Source organism: Lissotriton vulgaris, chromosome 7 (genome assembly GCF_964263255.1).
Source record: "Lissotriton vulgaris chromosome 7, aLisVul1.2, whole genome shotgun sequence".
Lineage (NCBI taxonomy): Eukaryota > Metazoa > Chordata > Amphibia > Caudata > Salamandridae > Lissotriton > Lissotriton vulgaris.
Genome location: NC_141695.1, coordinates 693,146,303 through 693,171,514, shown reverse-complemented (window position 1 = coordinate 693,171,514; position 25,212 = coordinate 693,146,303). Strand labels below are relative to the sequence as shown.

The 25,212-nt window shown below is 45.8% G+C and overlaps 1 protein-coding gene across 1 annotated transcript in view; it reads left to right on the top strand.

Moving 5' to 3' along the window:
- Nucleotides 1–25,212, top strand: part of SMURF2 (SMAD specific E3 ubiquitin protein ligase 2) — a 1,116,208-nt gene that overhangs the window by 849,233 nt on the left and 241,763 nt on the right. Inside the window, exon 10 of the mRNA XM_086930925.1 lies at nucleotides 1,942–2,100. Within this exon, the coding sequence (XP_086787051.1) occupies nucleotides 1,942–2,100 (159 nt within the window). The remainder of the gene's footprint in view (nucleotides 1–1,941; nucleotides 2,101–25,212) is intronic.

Sequence of the window (25,212 nt, the reverse complement as noted above, 5' to 3'; positions counted from 1 at the left end):
AAAAAAATAAAAAATGAATGACTACACCTTGGGAGTTAATTCTCATCATGTGAGGTTAATTAAAAGAACAAAACATTTTTTATACCCTCCCTTCTCACAATGAGAGACAGTTAACTCCTAATAAGATAGACAGTTGGATGGTTTACCTACGACAATGCCTACTCCATCGGAGGAAGCTTTACACTATAAAGCAAATTAAAGTACATTTTACTCTGTCAGTGTAAAACATGCAGTCTGCCCAACTCTGATTCCGGTGAGCAGACCTGGTGGACTGAGTCTCTGTTGCAACTGAACACCTGTCCACCACACTCTAAATCCACTCCAGAGGCTCACTTAATGCAAATTAGTAGTTGCTCTGCTCCTCGTGGAAACCGTTCACCCTGAACGTTGTTCATCTCGCCCATTCACCCTATAGCCCACTGCTTTTTTAGTTGGGTAATTTGAGGTTCATTCCCACTGAATCTCACTGACTAAGCTAAACCCCTGCCTGTACCATAGGAGGAATATAATGCATAGTACATATCCTTAGAAGACGTTGTGCTGAAATCTGTTGCAGCACTCTGCACCAAGATCAGAGAATACTAGTATAGATTAAACTAAAGAGCAAAATATCACAAAGAAAATTGAGGGAATGTGTGACAGAGTGGTTTGGAGAGAGAATAGTTGAAAGGGTGCTTTTCCTACAGATCTCATCAGCAGAGTTCACAACGACGGTGAAAGAATTTACTTCTATAAACAGTGTGCACCAGACACCATGCTAAAACATGAAATGTGGAAGACTAAAGTAGGGGTACAGATATAGTGCTTGGAATCCATGCAGAAAATTTGCCTGACTCACTACTAGCATTGGTGGAGACTGTTTTGTGATCTGTTACAGCATCAGAAGGACAGTGCCCTAGTTATCCAAAAGTTGTAAAGACTGCCATTGAGGTGCCAAGGATGGGCTTCTATAGTAGGTGCAAGGTGATGGTGGTACTAAGGACGCACGGCTGGAGCAATGAAATCTTTAAAAAAAAATAATTAAAAAGGGGTAATGGCAGGAGAGAATGGACTGTTGCTCTACCCCAACCTGAGTGCCATGTCTAGAAAAAGAGCTCTGCTGAAGGTCAAGAAAGCAGTGTGGACAGGCGCTCACTGCCTTAGTATGCTTCCCTATTACACTACAAGTGGAACATAATGGGAAGTGATATCTCCATTACGTGTTTTGAGGGGTTACATATGGGTAACAGATGAAACTCTGTGGAGTTGCTTGTTACAATGTCGGCAGGATTTCCAGGACATTTGGGACTGGTGCTGGTCTGTGGTTCGAGAGTTTTTTCTGGAGGAGGAGGACTGGGAGACCAAGAGAAGTCTGGCCCTAGAAGCAGCAATATTTTTTATATCTGTTGTCTCTGTTCTCCTTTTCCCCCCGCTTGCACTCTTGACAGTGCCAGTCTTCTCTTTCTATGATGGAAACCTGCCTACCTATTTCTTTACCTGATACATTTTTCATGTATGACCATTGATTGTTCCCACAGCTATTGTCGGCTTATACCAACCTTATTAAAACAAAAAATAACATATTGGTAAATGCAAAATGGGAAGTGAAATTATTTATTCTTCCATGACTGATTAGTATTTACCATCACAACTTGTAGGACAGTCCGACTTATTTGGCAAGGATGCCTCGGGTTTGTTTTTGGCATCGCTGGAGTTAAACGTGGTCTGCTACATAATTAAAAATAAAACAAAACACAACCTTCTGATGCCTTTGTAAGTCTTGCTCTTTTATTTTCTGTTCTGGTTTTCATCTTTGGGAATACATGAGTCCACCTGAGCTGATCAGGTTTCTGTTACAATACGTGTTCTTAGACTGTGTGGAATTGTTCTGATTCACATTATTTTCTTTTGATTCAGAGACAAGAGACTGAGACTGAGACAATTTTATATTTGTTGTAACAGGGATCTTAGCAACGTCAGTTGTGAAGAGCTTGGTCCTCTGCCTCCAGGATGGGAAATCCGTAATACAGCAACAGGGAGAGTTTATTTTGTTGACCATAACAACAGAACAACGCAGTTTACGGATCCACGACTTTCAGCTAACTTGCATTTAGTTTTAAAGTAAGTTTAAGCTATTAATGCTACTTCAAATGTTAGAGCACATCATATTATCCACTGTAAGTGTATGTATTGTTCTGTCTCTGATCAAGTTGCTTTGCTTAATAGGTTACCGGTTTATGTTTTTAGGTCGAGCAGACCTACTCTCAATGCGTGAGCATTGAGAGTGTCTGCTTCAGACCTTTTGTGGCCCGTATTTAGGAATGTGGACAGCTACCAGACGCGCGCTTTGACGAGGTCAGATTTCACCTCTGGAGCGAGCGTCTGGTAGCTACGCATGCGCAAAGCCCTTTCTCACACACAGACACAGGCAGCCCCCACCCCTCTGCATGCATGCATGCACGCACGCACACACACACACACACACAGGCGCGCGCATGCACACGCAGGCATACGGCACAAATACAGGCACACTATCCCCTACCTCGCATTCTCTCTCAATCACACACAGTCACGCATGCGCACACACGTTCCCTCGCGCACACACGCACACACACGCGCGCACACACTCCTCCCCCACGCCCCCCCCAGGCATACACACAGGCACGCACGCACTTTACATCACCCCTGGGCCCCACTCACCAACTGCGCTCTTCCGGCGGGGCTCCTCACGGCGCAGCGTCGCCTCATCTAAATCGGGGCTCCCTCAGGTCAGAGGAGCCCCGCAACAGGCGCCACACTCCTCCTTCTCCCCGGCCCCCTCCTTGGGACCCGGGCTACACCGGACGGCAGGGCGCTCCATGCGCCGGCAGCTCGCGGACCTCGGGAGGCGGGACTTCCGGTCGGCCGCGAGCGGATTGGCCGGCCGGCCAAGAGCTTCCGGGTCGCTGCGGGCAGCGCGGCGGCGCCTGCCTCCCATGGGATTTTTTACACCCCTTAGTGCTTGTTTATTTAATGTAATCGACACTATAGCATCACGTGATCCCGTCCGAAAGCTGCCTCTGAGGTAAAGTTGAACGCAGGCCCTCAGGGAGCAGGACTCCATGCATTGCCGAACTCAACCTGCTTTGCGGAAGGTAAGGCCAACAGGGCAGATGAACCATGTATTTTATTTCTCTAACTGGTGTCCCTGATTGCTATGCCATGCCACTGAACACTTTGGTACAGTTTGTTATTGATTCTGTGGCGGTACAGATTTCAACCCCCGGTAACGTGTTTGTAGCCTGCGGTGTCGGAAGCGCTGGCTCAGCCAGCGAAACATTTGTTGGCTTCTTGTTTTGCACGTGAGCGCTTACCATATATGCAGCACGCGCTTGTACTCAGCGACATGTTTATCAATTTGGTTTCTCGTGTAGCAGATGCATGGCGATGGCTGCTGCCTCGACTCAGATCCATATCTGCACTTTTGATTTTCAGCTGACTTTCCGAGTAAATTTCAGCCCAAAAGCTCGATTTTCACAAAACGGAACCAACAATGTATTTTAAAAATTAGCTTGTGCACCTGACTAACAAGGGCAGCACCTAGGTTTCCGCGTGTTATCCATCAAGCCTCTGCTCTCATAAGAATCCGAGCCAGTTCCTGAAGTACTGATTAAATGGGAGTCGGTGTCCCTGAGCTGTTTACTGTTTATTTTAACGGTTGTGCCTCAATTGCTACTAAGACAGATATGTGAGCCAGTGCACCTGCTGCAGAAATCTGCATGCACATAGAAGGTCACCAGTTGAAGTCCTGGCTGTGCCATCATTGCTTTTCACCCGATCAAGGTCGATAAAAGAAGTTCCAATTAGTTGGTGTAGAGTAAGTAAAGCATTTTGTTTACATCAGCATGCAAGCTCGCTGTTACAAAAAGAGGGCTCCATTATCAAGGCTGGCACAGTCCTTACTCGTTTGGTCCTGCTGGTCAATGGCTTTCACAGGGACAGTTCAAGAGATTCTGAATGTCGGACCCTTTATTTGGAACATGAACTTATGTTGCACATGGCCGCGCCTGGGAACTGTAGAATAAATCAGCCCTGCGCCCTTCTCTGTAAATCCCTGATGAATCGCGGGCACCTGTGTGCATTCAGCGCTTTATGTAATAATACACATATTACATTACAAATGCTATAGGTGTCACATTTGCGAAAGTTAAAACCATTAGCATTGTAAATGACGAAGCTATTAATTTTGCTATTTTCAAAACCAACACATAAATAAAAAAATTGTCATTTACAATACCAATAGCTCAAACTTTCCTAATGCGAGACCTATTGCATTGCAAATGCTTGTTTTTGAATTGCCGTCTACATGTGGCATACCATTCCAGTGTTAATCTGCATAATCTAGCCTATATGTTTGTGTTACTTTCATTTCATACCACTCTGACACTGAGCTTTAATACACATATGCTTTTCTTGTAGTCCGCCTTGAAACAAAGTTTGCACATTCAATCTGTCCTTATACATATTGTTTTAATGTTAGTTGTGGTTAGGCCTCGGCTCCTTGAACATCTGAAGAGCAAACTTCAGTCAGGCTTTCAGGGATTAACTAATATGTAGCCAAAAAGCGTGTAATTAACATGCACTAAATTAATTATAATAATGGTGGCCCCATATGTGCTCATTCATTGAAACCATGCTCTTTTGCTCTGATAAATAAGCCCTGTCATTGTTGTTGAATTCTACAATCAGAGTTACTTGAATGTACTCTATATTTCACTAGTGAAGATTCATTCCATCTTAATTCTGGCTCCTTCTCAGCCCAGATGGGGTGAGAATGCAGTCCTCGCGATTAAGATTGGAGCAGTGTGCTAAGAAAATCTCTTGGCGCTTTACTTATCCCCTATATACCTGCTTGAATCTCACATTTTAATCTATTAGCCAAAAATAAATAAAAAAAACTCATAGTTTTATTAAGTGTTATTAGAAATTCTTTTTCCAGCCTTCCCCCACTTTCTTGCTCCATCCATTCCATCCCTCTTCTCCCCTCTCATTGTGTACAGCCTAATTCTTACTCTCAAACTCGCTCTTTTTTCCCAGATATACATAAAATAATCCAATTTTTTTTTTCTTTTTTTCAAATATAGTCTAACTGTAGCAGAAAATTACTGTTAATGTGGAGATATGGCTATCCAAATTCCTGAAAACTGGATAGAAAAGGGCAGGGCAGTTTGTACCCTGTGTAAATTGTAGGCGTATCAGTACACTCTGAGATACCTGGCATATGCTAAATAAAATGGAGGGGGCAGAGTTTTATATAGGGCAAACTCGACCTGAAGATACCTGGTATCAGAGCCTTTTACATGAGCACCAGTTGTTTTACAGACGGACGCGTTCATTTTTTGTTAGGCATAGGGAGATTCCGTGATTTGCCCAGAATCACTGGATGTTGAGCTTCGTTGCCGAGACTCGAACTCAGTTGCCCAGCTTTGCGGTCGACCGCTCTAGCTTTTTTTTTCACCCCCTCGTCCCTTTTTGTTTTGAAATATGACCGTGGTCCATATAACACAGTATATTCCACATCTAGGCAGGATGCTATTTCCATGCCAGTTTTTCTGGTGCATGACCCATCTTTCTTTTTCTAACCAATAATTTGCTTTTAATCCTCAGTCAGCTGCATGCATAATCTCACATACTTTATCCTGCTCATCAGTAATAATTTCTGCAGCATTTGAACTGTCCTCAGCCTCTCCTTTTGTCGGGCAGTGTGAAGGTGTCCCACCCAGGCACCCTTCAGTGACGTTTTGTCTGCTACTGTTACTGCTCACTCAACTAAAGTGGTGCACCCTTTTTATTAATTATCATTAAGTATCAGCTGAGTCAGTCTTACATAACCAATACTTCAAAATGACTTTCTTAAACACTAGTATCAATTCAGGTGAGCATATTTTCTCATGACTTTATTCCTAGCACGTATCTGCTCCTGGATACAAATATTTGGAGCAGAGAAGTTGTTTGCTCGCTCTAATCACTGTAAAGATCCCCACACATTTCTTCCCTTTCTATGGTTTGGGACATTTTCACAGTGCATGATTAAAATGTCTCCTGAACTTGCTCGAGCTGAGATCCCAATTAAATGATTAACCCAAAGTACACCATTTTATCAAATGGGGATGCAAGCATTAAAAGCCAGATTTTAGGTTTCCAAAGTCTCAAACATACAATCACAGCCTCTTTTATCTCTCACCTCTTGTTCCTTCCCTCTCTCCCTTCCATTGTCCTCCACAGCTTTTTTTATTTTTTCCTTCCCTCTGCTCTTTTTCCTGCCTACTCTTTTACTTTTTTCTGTTTTTGTTCATCTTCCCAAAGCAATTATTCTAGTCATATTGTTTTGTTAACGCACCAGATGCTAATATCTGTATTTAATCAGTGTTCATCTCCCTCACATCTTTTTAGGGGGAACTCCTTCCATTCTTTTCTTGTACAGAAGAGCAGAAGAAAGGCTTGCCTGATGATAGTACCCCTATGTAATTAGTGCCTAGAGGAGATTATGTTTGCAATAAGACATATGCTCACAAACCTGTGTTGTTTGATACTAACTGTTCCATAACATGCTGAAATCTGTTTCCCTAAACAAACCCTGCAGCATGCCTTTATTTAGAGTAGACTTGCAATAGCACTTGTATCAGTCAAGGTAAATATGTTGTTCTCTGGACTTTCTTTAAGGGTGCTATGGTTCTTCTTCTTTGGGTTAGCAACCTTCAGCAATTGGCTTGAGACATTGTCAACCATATCTTGAGTCAGTCAGCAGCAGTGCTTTATTATCCCTTCTTTCTAGTGGCCTTTTGGGTGTACCAGTCTTCTTCCATCTGAATACATGAGGGATTACTATACATTTGAAAATTACAGCCTGTCATCACACACACAATTATTTCTCACCCATGGCTCCTATGCACAAATAAATCCTTTTTTCATTGATTTGCACTGGGCCAGTTTTTTTTGTATTGCTGTTGTCAGTGGTAGAATCTGAGCATCAAACTTACTGACTTTACCTCTCCATGTTATCATTGTCATAGTAAAAAGTGGCACAGTGATCAGAGGTCCAGGTTAGAAGAGACTGAACAAATTTAGAACTTTGCCTTGCACCTCAGTGTGGTCTTGTTTCTCTTCTATGGCGGGATGCCTTCTCCACTTCACATCCATTGAAGGAGGTCAGTTTACTAGCACACCATTGCTATCTGATAGAGACTTCTAGCTGCAGATTCCTTATCTTAGAATTATCCCCAGGCGTCAGACTTGATCTGGAGATGTTTCTTGAGCAGTGCCTCTGCGTGCCGATAAGTGGTGTGGTTCGGGTTTCACATGGCATCATCCGCCAGATGTGACGTGCCGTGCCTGCCTATGTAAGACGCCACCCCAGCACGTTGACGTCATTTCTTTGCTTCCCACACCAGTCAGCACCGATCTGGGTAGAGCTAACCTCAGTCTTATTTGACTGACCACTTTTTTTTGTGGGATTTTTTTGTCTCCTGGCATGTCAGGATGTCTGGTAGGAAAGCTGGGTTTAAACCATGTGGCCTCTGTCATCAATAGATATCAGTGACAGACTGGTGTGCCTCACGGGGCTTGGAGCGCCACCTCATCGTGAAGACCTGTGTAGACTGCTGTACCATGCACCCCAAATCTTTGAGGGTGTAGGCCCTTAAGCTTGACGCTCAATATATCAGTCTAGAGAAGGCCCCAAGATCGTTTTTTGGAGCCACTCCAAACACTCGCCTTAGCAGTTGAAGTCTTCGGGGCAATTGGGTCTCTGCCACATGCACAAGAAGCACCAGTCAAAGATCTTCGACTTCACCATGTCCGTCTAAGTCATCTGACGAGACGGAGTGTCAGCATTTGAGGCCTAGCACTGTGGTGCAGTCTGCGCTTGGGCCGCCTCTGGGTCTCTCAGACTTTCCGGGAGAAGCCGGAGCAACCCCTGCCCAGTTACGAAAATACTATGAGGCCATACACCTAATATTTGGGCAGCCTATCCCCACCGGAGCACCTTTGAGCCCTGCGAGCCCAGGGAGCAGCCCCTGCTATTTTTTTGCCCGTGGGTTTGCCCTCGACGCTAGTGTCACCCCTTCGATTTGTTGATGAATCCGGAGCAGCAACCTTACTCCAATGGAGAAGTCCCTTGGCTGCGCTATCCTTATATCAGATATGAAGCCAGATGGGCATCGTCTGACACCGATGGGAGGAGTAGACCCTTCATATTAGAGCTATTGACTTTCTTAGCAGTGATTGGGAGGGGTCTGAGGACCTTTATGGATATCACTTAAAAGATCCAGAGAACAACTAGGATGAGGATCTGGAAGATGCCAGTGGACTGGACACTTACCCAGACACTACAAAGAATGATGCCTCATTTGCAGTGGTGGTATGAAGTACAGCTGAGGACCTAGACCTTATGCTGCCCTCAGTGGTAGTCAAGACAAATCTCTTGACTGAGGTGCTTCAGCCAGGATTTGCCCCCACTGAACAATTACTCTCATTCAGTGAAGCCCTTACAAACTTTCACCTTGGGACCTCCAAGCCCTCCACTATGTATAGCACTATTGCCTGCCCCTATCATACAGGGGACCCCAGTTTCCTGACACAGCACTCACACACGGAGAGCTTGGTGGTCCAGGCCTTCACTTCCAAGGTTAACTCCTGTTCATTCTGTACCACTCCACCGGCTAGGGAATCCAAATGGCAGGATACCTTTGGGAAGAGGATGTTCTCTTCCGCCAGCCTGGCACTGCGGTCAGTGAACACTGCGTGCCTCGTGGGCCAATACTCCCATACCATTTGGACCTCGCTTTAGCAACTGCTGCTCATAGTTTCAGAGTAGGCCTAAGCCATACTCTCTCAAGCAATTGCTGATTGGAGAGATGCAGCCAAGTTCATAATACAATGTGGGCTGGACACAACTGGCTCGCTGGGCAGAGCGATTTCATCATTGGTGGCCCTTAGATGCCACTCTTGGCTGAGAACAACTGGCTTCTTGAGGGATGTCTCCGCTTTGATTAAGGACAAGTCCTTTGATGGTTCTTCTTAGTTTAGAGAGAATGGGAACTCCGCTGTAGAGCTCTTTCAGGACACCATAGGGCATGTGTGTGCTTTACATGTGTACATAATTTTTTTTGGGGGTGCTTCAGGGATGCCTTAGGCACCCTTGACTTTGCATTTGCTTATTTGCGAATACCAATTAGGTAATCGAAAATAAACGAATGCAAAACCATTCTCACCTATATGCCCATAAGAACGCATGGAGTAATAGCAATTTGCTATTTACCAAATCACTATTAGGTGATATTAAGAAATTGGCAAAGCTTTGGAAATTCCTTACTTGCACACCATTTTGCGTTTGCCAAATAGCGATTTGGTAAAACTCGCTGTTTGGTAATCACAAAATGCTATTTTGATACATGTGGCCCCTGTTGTGCAATCTTTGCCTTTTGCCTGATCGCCGTGAGGCTGACTGTGACGCGTGGAAGTCTTTCTTTTCAAAAAAGACTATTCAGCATAAAAAAGGCGCATGGGCTGCAAATGCCTTGTCGCACTGTAGACTACACTCCCGGCATCATTTTCGGAGAAGAAAATGCTCAGGAAGATCATGCTGCCGAGGAGGAAGAAGCTTTCTTTGTCAAGGAAATTTTCATCTGTGACTTGGATGAGGAATTTGAGTGCACCCTGCCACTCGGACAGTGTGTCAGTACTGTCAACCCAGAACCTGCTCCACCACCCAAAAAGACTTCCAAACCCTCACCCGTTCCAATATTAGAGGTTGCCAGACTGACACCTGCCATGATTGGATATGAAAATATATTTTGGATGCCCGCCTTCGGGCCTTGCACCGAAAAGTTCCACCAAGGGTAAATCTTTGGTTTCGACCTCCATGGTTCAAGCACATTCCCGGGTCAAACCTATGCCTTCGGGACTGAATCTGCTACCGACCACAGCTTCCTGTGCGGCCCCAAAAACATTCCTGATCTTCCAAAACCTTGATTCTGAAAACTGACATTAAAATCTCAAACCTTTCTTCAGTTTCCATGTCTCCTATCGAGCCAATCTGTGAAAAATTAGGCATTAAACAGAGAAAGATCCATAGTCAAGAAGACACTGGGCGAATAATTGCTTTCCCCCACCTAGGAGGCAATCGACTTTAGAGGATGCATTGGATGTGCCAGGACCTCTCAAAAAGAGAAAAAAAAGGACGAGTTCACCAGCCCTACTCATCACACTATACTCCCTCCACCACCACTCCCCCCTCCTTCTCCGTCCTCTCCACATCATGACCCCTTGATGCTACGCCTCCAGGGTCACCAAGGTCGCACACAGGGAGTTTAGGAGAACCTCTGAGAGACCCTGAGCCATGGGACACATATGATACAGATCCCGTCACTCCCAGTGATCCAGATCTTTATCCAGCCCCCCCTCTCGAAGATGCTGATGCTTATCAGCAAGTTATTACGAGGGCAGCTACATATCATGGGGTCGAGCTACGCAAGGAGTCTTTAGAGAAAGACTTCCTTTTTGATGCTCTCATCTACCCACAAAGACGCACAGTTTGTGCCAATGCTTCCTGGCATGTTGGGGCAAGCTGATGTTATATGTAAAGACCCAGTACGTGCCCGTGTTATTAACCCACAGGTTGGTAAGAAGTACAAGGCGGCTTCCTCAGACCTTCTTTTTATACGCAGTTGGGTGTCACCAGACTCTATAGCTGCTACTACACCTCGTACAAGAGCCAACAGTCGGGCACCTGGGGATACACCACCTCTTAAAAAGGAGAGCAAACCTATTGATGCTGCTGGTAAAAGAGTAGCGGCGGAAGCAGCTAATCACTGGTGCATTGCCAACTCAAAGGCTCTTCTTGCACGTTATGGCCAGGCCCATCGGAATGAAACGAAATAGCTACTACAATATCTCCCTGAATAACATAATCAAAGGGGGCAACAAATTGGGTCATAGGGTCAGGCTGTTGCTAACAATTTGATTAGATGTGCATTAACTGCAGTGGATACAACCGCAAGGGGTATCCACATCCATGTGCTCCTTAGGAGAAATGCTTGGCTCAGATGTTTGGGTTTTAAACCAGAGGCCCAGCAGGCAGTTGTGAACATTTCATTTGACAAGAAACATCTCTTTGTGTCACAGGTGAACACCACATTAGACAAATTGAAAATAGACACAGACTCTGCTAAAGCTATGGGAGTCTTACAAACGCCCTCATTTAGAGGTTCCTTTTGCCGTTCCGACTATAGGGGCAGATACAAATCCAACACTACAGACACCTCCTCTTCTCAGCAAAAGCAGAGCCAATCAACGTATGGCAAAGGCTTTTTCAGGGGTTCCTTCAGAGGCGGTAAAGATATGATAAGAGGCACTGCGAGCTACCTCCACTACAAAGCAAGGACTATCCTCCCCTCCCCCCATCCCCCCCACCCTATTACACAACACCTGTCAGGGGAAGACTACCATTTTTTCCCGTTCTGGGAGTCCATCATGGCAGATCAATGGGTACTAGCCATTATCCAACAAGGCTACTGTCTGGAGCTCAATACCACACCACCCAACATCTCACCTTGCACTCACAGGCTTTCACAAAATCACCCAACACTTCTCAAACAAGAGGTCAAAGTCCGTCCTCCCTTTTGAACAACAAGGCAGAGGAGTATATTCCCTATACTTTCCCACTCCAAAAAAGAAGGGGTCCCTCTGACCTCAACTATTACATCCGATCAGAAGACTTTCATATGGTCACTTTAGAGGATGTCATTCCACTTCTACAACAGGGCGTCTTTATGACCACTTTAGACCTAAAGGACTCTTCCTTCAATATTACCATTAATCTAGCTAATACCGCAGGTTTGTCATAGCAGGAAAGCACTGCCAAGTCAAAGTTCTTCCATTTGGGGGTCACTGTCACCTCGAGAGTTCACAAAGTGCTTGGCAGTAGTTGCAGCACATCTACAATGACAAAACTTTCACATAGTCCCATATCTGGACGATTGGCTCATCAAAGCCAGCACGCACCAACGATGTCAATTCAGTTGACAGTGGATCTGCTCCACAAATTAGGGGTCACTATCAATGTCCCCATATCTCACCTTCAGCCTCAACCATACATGGGAGCAATCCTTAACACACATTTGGGAGTAGCTTACCCCAGTCCCCCTCTAATCAAATTTTTCAAGCACTTCTACCGCAATTTCAGTCAAACAAAACACTCGCAGTTTGTACTGTTATGCATCTACTAGGAATCATGGCATCTTTCATTGCCATAGTTCCCAGCGCAAGACTACAAAAGCACCCACTATTTATTTATTTATTTATTTATTTAAAGGTATTTATTGAGCGCTCGTTCACCAGGCGGTTTCATGGCGCTGTTGAGGAGGAATCCTGAGTTAGATGGCAAAGCGGTTTAGATTTTAAAAGCCTGTGAAAACAGAGTAGTTTTCAGGGTGCTATAGCAATATCTGTCTCGCCATGGTCTCTGTAACAGGGTCATGTTGAGGATCTAGTGTTTATAGACTGCCACACAAACCATTCTCTGCAATGGTGGTATTCTTTTGAAAGGGTGGACTTTCTTGTACCCTGTTCTTCACATCACTCTAACCACATACCCTTTTGAGATGGGCTGGGACGCACACCTACAACACGGTCTTCTTAGTTGTCACACCTCTCATACCATATGGAAGTGGCCTCTTCACCATCACAATTATTTGTTGGCAGAATATCTGCTGTGGATGGACTACTATCTTGCGAGCCTGCATAGCAGGACGCACCAACAAACCCACGAATGGGAACTCAGTCTACAATCCTCCTTCAGTACTTTCAGAAATGCAGATTTCCTCAGATAGACTTGTTCGCCGCATCCGAAAATGCTAAATGCACAAACTTCGCCTCCAGGTTCCCACGTCCACTATCCAAGGCCAACGCACTATGGATGAGTCAGTCAGGGATATTTGCCTATGCTTTTCCACCTCTCCCTCTCATTCCATTTCTGGTTCGGAAACTCAGGCAAACATCACTCACCATGATTTTTGTAGCTCTCAGCTGGGCACATCAGCCCTAGTTCACAACACTACTAGATCTCTCCGTAGTCTTATACAAGAAGCTCCCCAACAGGCCGGACCTTCTCACTCAAGATCGGGGACAAATCCGAAACCCAGACCCAAGAGGCTCAACTTAGCGATTTGGCTCCTGAGGTATTAGAATTTGGTTATTTAAACTTACCAACAAAATGCATGGACATTCTTAAACAAGCACACAGACCCGCAACTAGAGCTTGTTTTCCTGCAAAATGTAAGTGTTTTGTTTGCTTCTGCCAACCTAAACAAATTAATCCCATAATACCCACAGTTGCAGGACATTATTTGTTACTTGCTACATTTGCAAAAGTCCAATTTAACACCTGCTTCCATTAGGTATCTATTGCAGCAAGATGTAACCTATCTTCAAAATAGACAGCACCTATCCCTCTACAAATTCCAGTCATTAAATCATTCATGGAAGGACTCTATTCATTCACCTCGTGTACCTCCAACACCCTCTTGAAACTAAACATTGTACTTACTAGGCTTGTGGGTCCCCCTTTTGAATCTTTGCACTCACTCTCCCTTCAATTTCTATCATGGAAAGTGGCATTTCTCGTTGCTACTACCCCACTCAGGCATGTTGGTGAGCGCTAGACATTAACCGTCGAAGAACCTTTCTTATAAATACATAAAGACAAACTGGTTCTATGTACTAATCCTAAATTCCTACCTAAAGTAGTCTCCCAGTTTCACCTCAATCATTTCTTTGAGCTTTCAATTTTTTCCCCTAACCCTGATTCTGTAGCAGAAACAGCTCTTTGTACTCTGGATGTAAAAAGAGCACCTGTTTTCTAAATAGATAGAACTAAAACTTTCATGAAAACAAAACAACTCTTTGTAGTCTTTTGGGAGGCAGAGCTTGCCTGGCAACGCATTAGAGTTGCTCTGTGAGCCCGGCTTACCATCCAGCATAATCCTGGCACCCATCTAAACTTTTTTGTCCCTGACTAATTCAGTTTATCCCCTGTGCATCTCACATGAAGAGCTGGTGGGAAACCTTGGCCAGAAACATCACGGTCACTATGGCGGCGGTTGACGCGGCCTAATTTCCAGGTGGACGGCTGGGTCGGACCATGCTGTTGACGGGTCGCTGGCTGTGAGGAGACACCGGAGTGGAGAAACCTATACTGCAGCAGTGAGCAAGGGAGTTCGGAGTGCTGTGGTGGAGCTAGTATCTTTCTAGCCTGGGGAGCATTACCCAGTAGAGGCGCTCTGCCTACCAGAGGGCGTGGCAGTATGGGGTTGCCCTGGTATTAGTAGGCCCACCATGTGCCAAGCGGATGCCCAACCTAGCGGTATTACAATTCAAGGCCCTGGGGAGAGGTACGGAGGGGCCGACTACATAGCCACAGGGAGGCCTGTATTGCAGCCATTGTACCATCAGACGTGTCCCTTCATGTTATGCCTCTCTCGCCGAAGTATGCAGCCTCTCCTTGCAACCCCCATAGAGACATTCTACAGCAGCCTCTAGCACTTTCGATAAGTCTGCTGGGAAGATCTTAATATTGTCGCTGACCTGCGACCTTTGGGGCCCACATGGTAGCTGATCTGTACTTACTGGAGCTCTGCACCTGCCAGCTGCGTTAAGTGTGGAGGGGCAGGCCATAGCTGGCACATCTGAACATTGCCTGACCCAGCGTAAGTCACAGACACGACTGTGATATCCTGCACCCCTCATTCAACTCAGTGCGAAGCGATTTTTGGAGGAGACTTGGGTGCCTATATCTGTAGTGGGTCTCATCTGCCAATTATACTACACCCTTGGAAGGGGAGAACATGGACAGAATGGACAGATCCTAATCGACTCCAATTTGACTCAGCTGATTTGGGCTTCGAGTCAATGGATCCCAATTTGGATTCAGACTTAAAACAATTCCTGGCAGCCAAGCAACGCAGCCTGTCAAAGATTGATGGAAAAAGCCAAAGCTGAGGATGTGGAATCTCGCTCTAGATGTAACAACATAAGGATTGTAGGCTTAACGGAATCGACGAACATCAATAATATGGAACAGTACGTGGAGCACCACCTTATAACGTTGCTAGGCAGACACTTTTTCAGATATCTTGGTTGTGGAGCGAGCCCCTTGCTCGCTGGCCCCTAAGCCGGTTCTGGGGACCAAACCTCGCCCAATAATTGTGCAGCTCCCAAATTATAGTGATAGTGATTCCGCCCTCAGGAAGGCAAGGGAGTTGAATGTTCTGCGATACGAGGTCATGGAGTTGTCCATATACCCAGACTTCACACAGCAAGTACAAGCAGCGCGGCACAAGTTTATTCCAGCTAAGAGTAAGTTACATGAATTGCAACTGGAATACAGCATTCTGTACCCCAACAAGTTACAAATCGTATCTGAAGGAAATGTATTTTTTTTTTTACAGACCCTATATACGTTTGCCAGTTCTTTAAGCACAGGGAGGGTCCGACTCTCGTATGGGCTCCCCTAGGGCCTCGTCTGGTGCGGATGCTGATTCCCTGGACACAGAGGAACAATGAAATTGTCCGTGATGTGCTTGGTATACTGGAAACCTGTTATGTTGGATAGCATGGTGTGTTTCAGTGGGGGCACTGTGCGCCTTTACTCGAAGATTGAGAATTAGGTGAGACTGTTCCTATATTTTACTTGGATGAGCATCTGGTGTGTAGAGTATTAAGCAACCTATGGGGATTTAATTAGCTTCGCCTCCATGCACAACGGAACGTAATTCACTTACTACTTACATCATGTAGTTGATGGGGCAATTGGACATAGCTGTGGGATCTCCTAGTGATCTTTTTCAATTAGTGATGGGTGCGTGGTTTATTGATTATGTAAAATGAATGGGGCCGGGCCACCTACGGAGATGCTTGGCTGGTAACATCCACCCCCATGTGTGCTCCACAATATGTAGTGTTTTGTCTTGTTTTTTTCCTTAGAGCATTGGTTTGGTGGGACAAGGGGGAGACTATGCTCAGTTTGGGGTGGCACAGAGTGGTAGGGTATGCATGTGGAATAACTGTGTTCCTATTAAAATCTATCTTTGTATTTCCGGTGACTGGTCACAACTGGTACACTTATGCTGACAGGGTGAAATGGGTGACATAGTACACTCTGAAATGGATAGATGTCCCTGCCTAAGATTCAGGTTCCTTACATAGAACGTGAGGGGTCTAAATGGCCTTAGAAAGATTCAGAAATTACTGGCATATCTTAAGAGACACATGTAGATGTCGCCATACTGCAGGAGACACACTTGACCCCGGGCAGTAGTATTTTGCCGAGATGCAGACTCCAAGGGCACTATTTCTTGGCAAGTTTTACTTCCCACGCCTGTGTAGTCCCCATATTGACTAGCGGCAGATCAGGTATAATGTTACATAAAAAATCTTGCTGATCCGGATGGTAAGTTCGTTATTATCTGTTCCAGGGATGGCTTGTGGATTTATGGTCCCAACCATGACGTATCAAACAGGAGACCCCTTGCTAAAGGTAAAGGGGTGTGGGGGGGACAGGGAGCTTGTTCGAGAGTTCCAAAAGCCTGTGCTCCTATCAAGAATCAGAAAATCAAAAGAGGGCTAATGTTCCTGAGAGGAAAGAAAGGAGGGGGATGCACGGTCTCTCAGAAGGTGGAGAGTTCCTGGGCCAGAGAATTGTATCAGGACAGTCAGCAGGACTGTTTGTTGCCCTCACACATGCTCCCCATGCTCCCCATGCTTCATCACAGGGCAGTGCTCCTCGTTGGGCCGGCGCTGCTTTGCCCAACCGGTACCCAGAAGGGTCACTTTAGCATAGATCTTTTTCGAGGCTGGGGTATAATGAGTGCAGGTGAGGTGACTCGTTAAGTGGGGTGTGGATAAAGGGATAAAACTGGTAAGGGAGATTCTGCACTCCACATTAAAGAGGGAATTGCCCTTCCAGGGATAAAAACCTATGGTAGGTGAGTGCAACCTCAGGGTTTTTCAGGAAATATCCCCATAGCTAACATTTGTAAAGTAGCTACATGGTCTATCCCACAAGCATTTACTAAACACTGCTGTTTGGATGTTTTAGCATACCAACAAGCCTGCGTAGTTTGGGGAGGGCTATGTTTGGAGTTTGGACTACTGCAACGCTATGCTGCTGGAGTCTCCTAGGTACCTGATAGGGAGACTCCAGAGAATCCAGATCGTGGCAGCAAAGCTTGCTTTACTGAGGCCATGACGGTGATCAGCATCTAAGGCTTTGACAGAACTGCACTGGCTCCCTGTATTACAGAGGATACAATTTAAATCACTCTGTATTGTTTTTAAGGCGCTGCACAGGCTTGGGCCTAAACCGTTGCAGAGCAAATTTGGCTGGTATGTTCCGACCCGCAGCCTTCGCTCCTCTTCAGCTAACCTGATAAAAATACCCAGGATCAAAAGAGCAAAATCGGGGGGAAGAGCCTTCAGCGTTGCAGCAGCGTGGTTATGGAATGGTCTTCCCACTGACCTGAAACAGGTGCAGGCCCTCCTGTTCCGTAAGGAAATAAAAACGTGACTCTTTCCTAGAGTATAAGCATTTTTAAACACAGTTTGGCTCCATTGCAGCACTCATAGTGTACATGTATCTCAGTGACAGAATGCACGCAGGGTTACAGTGCGTTTTATAAGTATGGATAACATAACATATGTACCCTTTTGCCCTAGTGCAACTCCCACATGCTAGCCACCGCATCAAAGGTGGGTCTGCTTTACAGTCTCTGCAGAGCATTTGAACCTACAGCGACACATGCAATTGAACGGATTATGTTACTTACCCTGTAGGCATCTGTTCATGGCATGTAGTGCTGTAGATTCACATGTGCTTTCCCTCCTTCCCGGACGCCTGTGGCCGTTGCCGTTACGTTTTACACATTTCTCTGATACATTCACATTTAGCCAAAACCGGTCACGTCTCCATATCGGTCTTTCAGCTATGGCGACGTGACTGGTTCTGGCAGAATCTGAGGGATGAACACGCTAAGTGGAATAGTTATGTTATGGAAACTCTGAAATAACGTGTATCGAATTGATGCTGCGAAAGGGGGCATACCGGCGTTGAAAAAGTAGCTTGTACATACTGAGATATGCGAATGGATATATTTAAGGTTATTCAACCATTAAGTGGGGTCTTTTAGCAACTCGTGTCTGCCAACACTGGCAGGATAGAAGACGTTGTCCCTTGGAAGCAGGCTCTCTGTGACTCTGTGAGGATATAACCTGGGGTGCCCGCCTAGATTTTGGTGTTGAAAATCTTGCATACAAATTAAAGATTAGTCATTAGAAATCCCAGGGTGTAGAGAACAAGTCGTGTGTTATCTGGCGGGTCCTAATGAAGGTGGCTCCTATTGTTGCTGTACGCCACCGAAACGTGTTGACCAAGTCCTTGTAAAATCCTACTGAATGTAGCAGCCCTGAATAGGGTCATAGACGAGAATTAACTAAATGTGTTAACTTGTACAGATAGATTGAGTTGTGAATGGGATGTGTATGGGGTATAAAAGATAGGTATGTGTGAATGAGTGGTTTGGTTGTGTCAATTCTCTACCTGGGAATGAATGGATTGTAGTGTGGAAAGCGAATTTTGTATTTTATATCTCTGATGAAATCATGTAAAAGTTTTGTGTTGAAAACAATGATCTTTAAAAAAAGAGTACTAATGAAAAAATAGTAAAAGAAAATGAGAAAGTAAAATGTATATGTTGTTGAATTTTGGTTTTGCCCATGTTTGAATTCAGAGTTTGAATCGCTTGATAAAATAGATAGGCCACAAGGGAGTTATTTCATAGTGTTTGCTGCCTTTTCTCTTCTTCTCCCTGACCTTAAAGAAACTTTATTAGAGGGGGTCCCATAATTTCTCAAGCAAAATGTTACCTCCTTAAGCTGCAGGGTTCAGGCTGTGCAGGAACTGTCGCAAACAGATGCCTGTGAAGGACCCTTACGAAGTATGCTTGTGGTGCCTGGGGTCGGACCGCAAATTCGAGGCCTGTGGAGACTGCGCCCAGATGAACCTGAAGGCAATAAGGCAACATGAAGTCAAACTCTGTCATCAATCTTAAAAAGAGTACACGCAGTGAAAAGTCTAAGTCAAAAAGAAGGTCCCTTATCTACTCCCGAAATAGTTTCACAACAGATCTTTATTATGATTGAAGTCTTCGGTAAGCCAAAGAGAAATGCACAAGAAGTCCAAGCGGGAAACAACACCCTTCCTATCACTGTTAAACTCCAGAAAAGGCACAACGGTGTCAGTGTCTCATGGTCTCACTCCCAGTCTCCATCGGATCTGATTCACCCTGAGTTTCCAGGTCTGTCTGCAATGTTGTAACAAGTAGAAGTCTTTAGGGTGGCTATGCTGTGGATCTAAGGCACTTCGCTGGCTCCCACTAGCATGCCTTTGGGCCCCAAGGATCCACAGGGGCACCCAGGTTTATTTCCGCTGACTGGTCTGCCCCATGCATTATCTGTGGACCCTCTTCGGGTTCAGCATCTACTCCGGTGCCCAATTCGGGTCCAGTACCATCCACTGTGCCAGTCCCGCTCACATCGGCGCCAGATGAGGAAATACAGCCTTTAGTGCTATCCAACTCTATCGAGGTCACACCCAGAATTCAACTGCTTGGTAACACCTCTGATGCTGATACCTTGCCCTTACTACATAGTAGGGCACAGACTCTACATAAGATTTTGGGCACAAAGTCGAAAAATAAATGGAAGTGTTTTATGCATTACTGTACAACACAGAACATTACCTGTTACACTTACTAAAGTCACTTACTAAAGTCACAGCATATACCTCAATGCACCTATAATTAGTGGCTATTGCAGCATATTTACAAAACAAGAAACGCCAATCACTTTTCTGCATTCCTGTAATCAAAGCCTTCATGGAAGGCAGTGCCGGACTGGGAACCCAAAGCAGCCCTTGCAATTTTGTACCACCATCCTGCTGGAGTGTGGGGGTGAGGTGTTGCAAGGGTGAAGTGTGAACCACTGCTGCTTTTGGTACTGGGGACCGATAGTGCAGCACTGCTGCAAAACCATCCCCTGCTGCTGCAAAACCAGCCCCACCCTTCCAGCCTGCCTGGAAAATTGTTGATACCCTCTACGGCCAGCCCATCCCTGATGGAAGGATTAAAAAAGGTAGTTTCACCACATACACCTCCAATACCAACATCATGGAATCGGAACATTGTCTTAACACAACTTATGAAGCCACAATTTCAGCCACTACATTATTGCCAACTACAATTCTTAACATGGATAGTAGCTTTCCTTGTAGGTATAACATCCTTACAAAGGGTCAATGAAATACATGCACTCACAATTGAACGACCTTACTTCCAAATGTTCTCAGACAAAGTGCATTTGTGCACTAACTCGAAATTTTTTCCCGAAGAAATTTCTCCTTTTCATTTAAGTCAAACCTTGGAGTTAGCCTGTTTTCTTTCCAAAACTACAAACTATTTCAGAACATGCCTTACAGATGCTAGATGTTAAAAGGGCACTTATCTACTATGTGGTACATACTAAACCCTTCAGAAAAAACAAAACAGCTCTGTTTCTTTTTCAAATCCAACCAAAGGAAATGCTATATCTAAAACAGGTATAGCAAGATATATTATTAAATACATCAAAATATATTATGCAAAGGCAAAAAGGACACATAACTGTGCCAAAAGCTCATTCAACACGGAAATAAGGAGCAACCATGGCCTTTTTAGGAAATAGCCCTCTCCATGACATTTGCAAAGCAGAAACATTGATAAACAACACATTTTCACAAAGCATTGTTGTGTGGATGTTCAGTCAAGACAACAAGCTCTAGTTGGACAAACAGTCCTTCAAACATTATTTCAAACAACCACACTGCCTAAATCCTACAGCTACTGCATGGAGGGGTACTGCTTTACAATCCATGCATATCATGTGTATCTGCAGCCAGCGCATGCTACAAATGGGTCATGTTACTTACCCTGTAAGCATCTATTTCTAGGGTGTAGTGCTGCAGATTCACATGCTATGCATACTCCTGCCTTCTAATGTTGGGCCTGGACTCTGCAAGTTATTTTTTGTCGAGGAGATTTTATGATCGGCGTCATCTCTCCTCCCCCTCGAGGTATTGTGCATGTTGAACGCTTTGTTCCTAAGAAAGTTTGTTTTTCCCTTGCCATGAATAGAGTGAGGATATAGTCTGCTTAGTAAGTGTGCGCTGTTAGACATGCTGTGTCTGTAGGCATTTTGTCACCATCTAATACCTGCTGGGGAGGCAGGAGGGTGCATGTGAATCTGTAGCACTACATGCTTCGAATAGATGCTTTCCCAATATGACAGACAATTGGAATGGAGAGCTTTAAGATGCCAGTGGGCTTGACATTTCCCAAGATACTCATCCAAGTCCTCCTACAGATAAAAGTGTTTCTTTCGCTGAAGTGCTGCCAATGGCTGCTGAGGTGCTAGATTTACAATAACCCCCCTTGGTAGTGAAAACTAGCGTGTTAACGAAGGTGCTACAGTCTGGTAAGAACTGAGCCACTGTTGCCATTCAACAAGGCACTTACTGCCAACTTTCTAGGCACTTGGGCTAAGCTCTGTTTGGGGCCTGCCGCTAGTATACTGGTTGTCCATCACTACCTCGGTGCACCTGGCAACCCTGCCTTCCTAATGCAACATTCCAATTCAGAGAGTCTGGTTGTACAGGCATTCACCAGCAAGGTCAACCCAGATGCTTTCCCTACCACTTCTCCCAACTGCAAATGTTCTCCTTCATGAACCTTGCGGAGAGGTTGGTCAATACCAGCCATCTCCGAGGCCATTACCATGCCCCCTTGCGATATGGTGGACCAAATTTTACTCTGGCATCCCTCACACAGCCTATTCAAGATATGTGATGTGCTGAAATTCTCGAATGCTCAGGTCAAGACATAACATGTCTTAGGATGGGCAATGAGTACCAGTGTGGCTGTCCAACACCACACCTGGATTAGGTCCACAGGCTTTACCATGGACTTCACGGTATCTTTATGGACATGCCTTTTGACTGGTTTTGCCGTTTTGGAGAGACAGCAGACTTGACCTTGGAGTATAAAGAGAGAGCAGGGTCCCAGCCCTTTCCTTGACCCTTTCTGTTCCCACAAGGCAATTTCACTAACAATTTCGACCTGTCCCTAGCTCTGGTAGGAGTTTCCCTGTCCATCAATGCCAACCCCCTCCTCCAGCACAACTGGCTTTTTAACCCTGTAGTGACCGAGGACACATTTCTCAGAAACTATGAGGACAGCATGGACAATGTACTCCAGTTGTGTTCTGGTTCAGGGAGGATCTGGTCTGGCATGTCAGGCTAGACTGGAGAAGTGTGGCTCAGGGGTTAGAGGCGGCAGACCCGGAAGCTGAGATCGGCCCTGGACCAGGGTTCAATTCCCTGCCCCGACGGGGGTTGGGCTCAATAATTCCACAGACTCGATAATTCTCGCTCCGGTGCCTACTCAACTCACGGGTTTACACTCTGCGACTCTGGGCAATAGCTTGCTTAATCTCCACAACGGCCCCTCGCGGCGGGATGCCTGGCTTTCACCTTGTGGATACCCTGCCGGGGTATCTCACAGGGGAATACCAGGATGGGTTCCCTAAGCAAGCGCATAGATGCCTGCGATGTGGGCGATTTGCGCTATATAAATACATGTACATTTACATTTACATTTACATTGGGGTCGGTCAAGACTGATTTCTATATGCCTGGGTCCAATCTGATGTGGCATGGTGTGGACTGGGATGTGACCCCAAGTAATTACCAGTGGTTGAAATTCATTCAATTTTTCCATCCATCACTTTTTTGTGTAGTTTATATTGGGGGTGAGGCACCCTTCTACTAAATCAGTGTACACCAGCCATTGGGACAGAGTTGTGGGTTGGTGTGGCACACACAAAATTGATTGCTGTGTAGTCCGGAGACCAGAATCTAATTCACATCTGTGAGAAGCTGGCCTGGTATATGATGTCCACTAATGTAAGTGGGCACCTTGCACCAGTCCAGACAACCCTTATGGTGATTTAAGAGGTCTTGGAGAACGCTCTCTAAGTGGTAACTGTGGAGACAGCCTTCAAGCTTAGTCCAGAAGACATGTAAAGCAGCTTGTTTTACCAGAATGTAATATTATAGTATAGATTAAGTGAAAAAGAACCATACCAAGTATTTATAAAAATATGTATTATATATCATTCTCTAATACGTTCCAGTATCTCCTACATGAAGATAAACACAATGCACACAATACTTTAGCCCAGAAACACAGTAAATAGCACGAAATACACAGTGGCCCCAGGGGAGGACCAATCCATATTTTGAAGAATGTGGTATGAGAACCACAACTCGGATCAAGACAGGGTCGAGAAAACGTAGAAGTGCTGGGACCCCAAGGAACCACCCATGGTGAATAGATAGGGACCCCACACAGAGCGTGTGCAGTGTGGAAACAAGACTGCGTGCTCCATATAACTCTATGTGCAAGTCGTGGTTGGATTTTAAAGATTTAGGACCCTTCTCCGTGGACCCTGAAGAAACCCCATGGAAGACATTAGGTTGAATGGCCACCCCACCCATAGATACCCTAGTACCCACGTTACCTACACCTGGGAAGCTGGATGCATACGTGTGAAGTGGTGTCGAAAACCTTTGTCGTACCTAATGGAGGACTTCAAGAAAGTGTCGCTGTGGAAGAAGGAAGAAGTGTCTGGTGGATTCCGAGGATGGATTCGTGATGGGAGGTACCTGCAAGCAGAGGGGACAGAGTCTGTCACTCAGGGCTGACCAGGCAACTTGGAAGACGAATGCCCTCCGATGTAGAGTGTTGCAGGATGGATGACAAGGACCTGGACTCTGCAGCTGTGAGGACCAGGCGACACTGAGGAAGACCAAGAGCCGTACACGAGGTGTCCCACGAAGGATGTTGAGTGCTGAGGGGTCTGTGTCCGGCGAGAGCACCAACAAGCCCTGGCAAATGCAACCAATGCAGGAATCAAAGAAAGAATAACGTCAGGACCAGAAGGTCCAGGGGACTCACCAACAGCAGGGGACCAGGGCAGGTCCGAGCAGTCAGGGGAGCCCAAAAGAAACAAGTGTGACCCTCAAGTGGACCCACAGGCCGGAGGCACTGGGGTCGCAAGAGGACCTCAAGCAGCTCACCAAGAAGATGCAAGCCATGACGCACATGATGCGGGATGGCTGAAGATTCTGGTCACTGGAGCCTGAAGATCTTCTTGGAATGAAGCCAACAAGCCTTCGCAACTGCAAGTTGGAGGTGGTGCATAGGGGTTCGGTTATTGCAACCCCCACAAGGGATACTGGCCTCAACTTGGTGAGAGGGCAGGGCAGACCTCAGCAAAACCAACACCTGTGTTGCAGAGCCCACGGAGTCCGGAGGGGCTCCGGATCTGCCGATAGGTGGACTTAGTTGCGGTGCCTGCAAATGCAGCTGAGTGACTCCTTCACTCCAAGGGAGATTTTTTCAGGTGTCTTTAATGCTTCACAGGCCTTGGAAGGTTCCTGTATGATGCACAGGTACAGACGATGCAGCAGACTGGAAGAGAGACGAAGTCAGGCCCAAACGAAGTTCAGAGTGCCCAGACGGTAGAGGTTCAGTGGTGTCAGATCTGAATCTTATCCCATGACCAATCTAGGGACCTACACCCTGGTAAGCCCTTAAGTACCCTAGGGGAAGGGTTGGGACGATTCAGGAGACCCTCCCAGGGGAGTGTCTGGACAGGTGGGGGTTACGCCCATGTCCTTAGTCCAGTTTTGTGCCAGAGCGGGAGCCAACGGCTCCCAGAACTGGTTTGAACTGGTCTATGCACAGGGACACCAAGTGTGCCCTCATGCAGACTTTCTGGCCCTTGCAAGCGCACCCACCCGATCCCAGTACACCTGTCTGGGAGGTGGTCATACCTCCCTGTGACAGGATGCCTATTGTTCCACCTTCCTCTGCTCGAGCTTGGCTCAGCAGCAGGAGGGCAGAAATGTGTCTCTGGTCGGCAGCAACCATTTTGTGCTGACCTGGTCTAGAAGGTTGGCACCGGGAACACTGAGAGCCTAACGAAGGGATCTTCCAGTGCTTGGAATCCTACTTCCTATACCGTTTACGGTGTGGGAGGTATGAT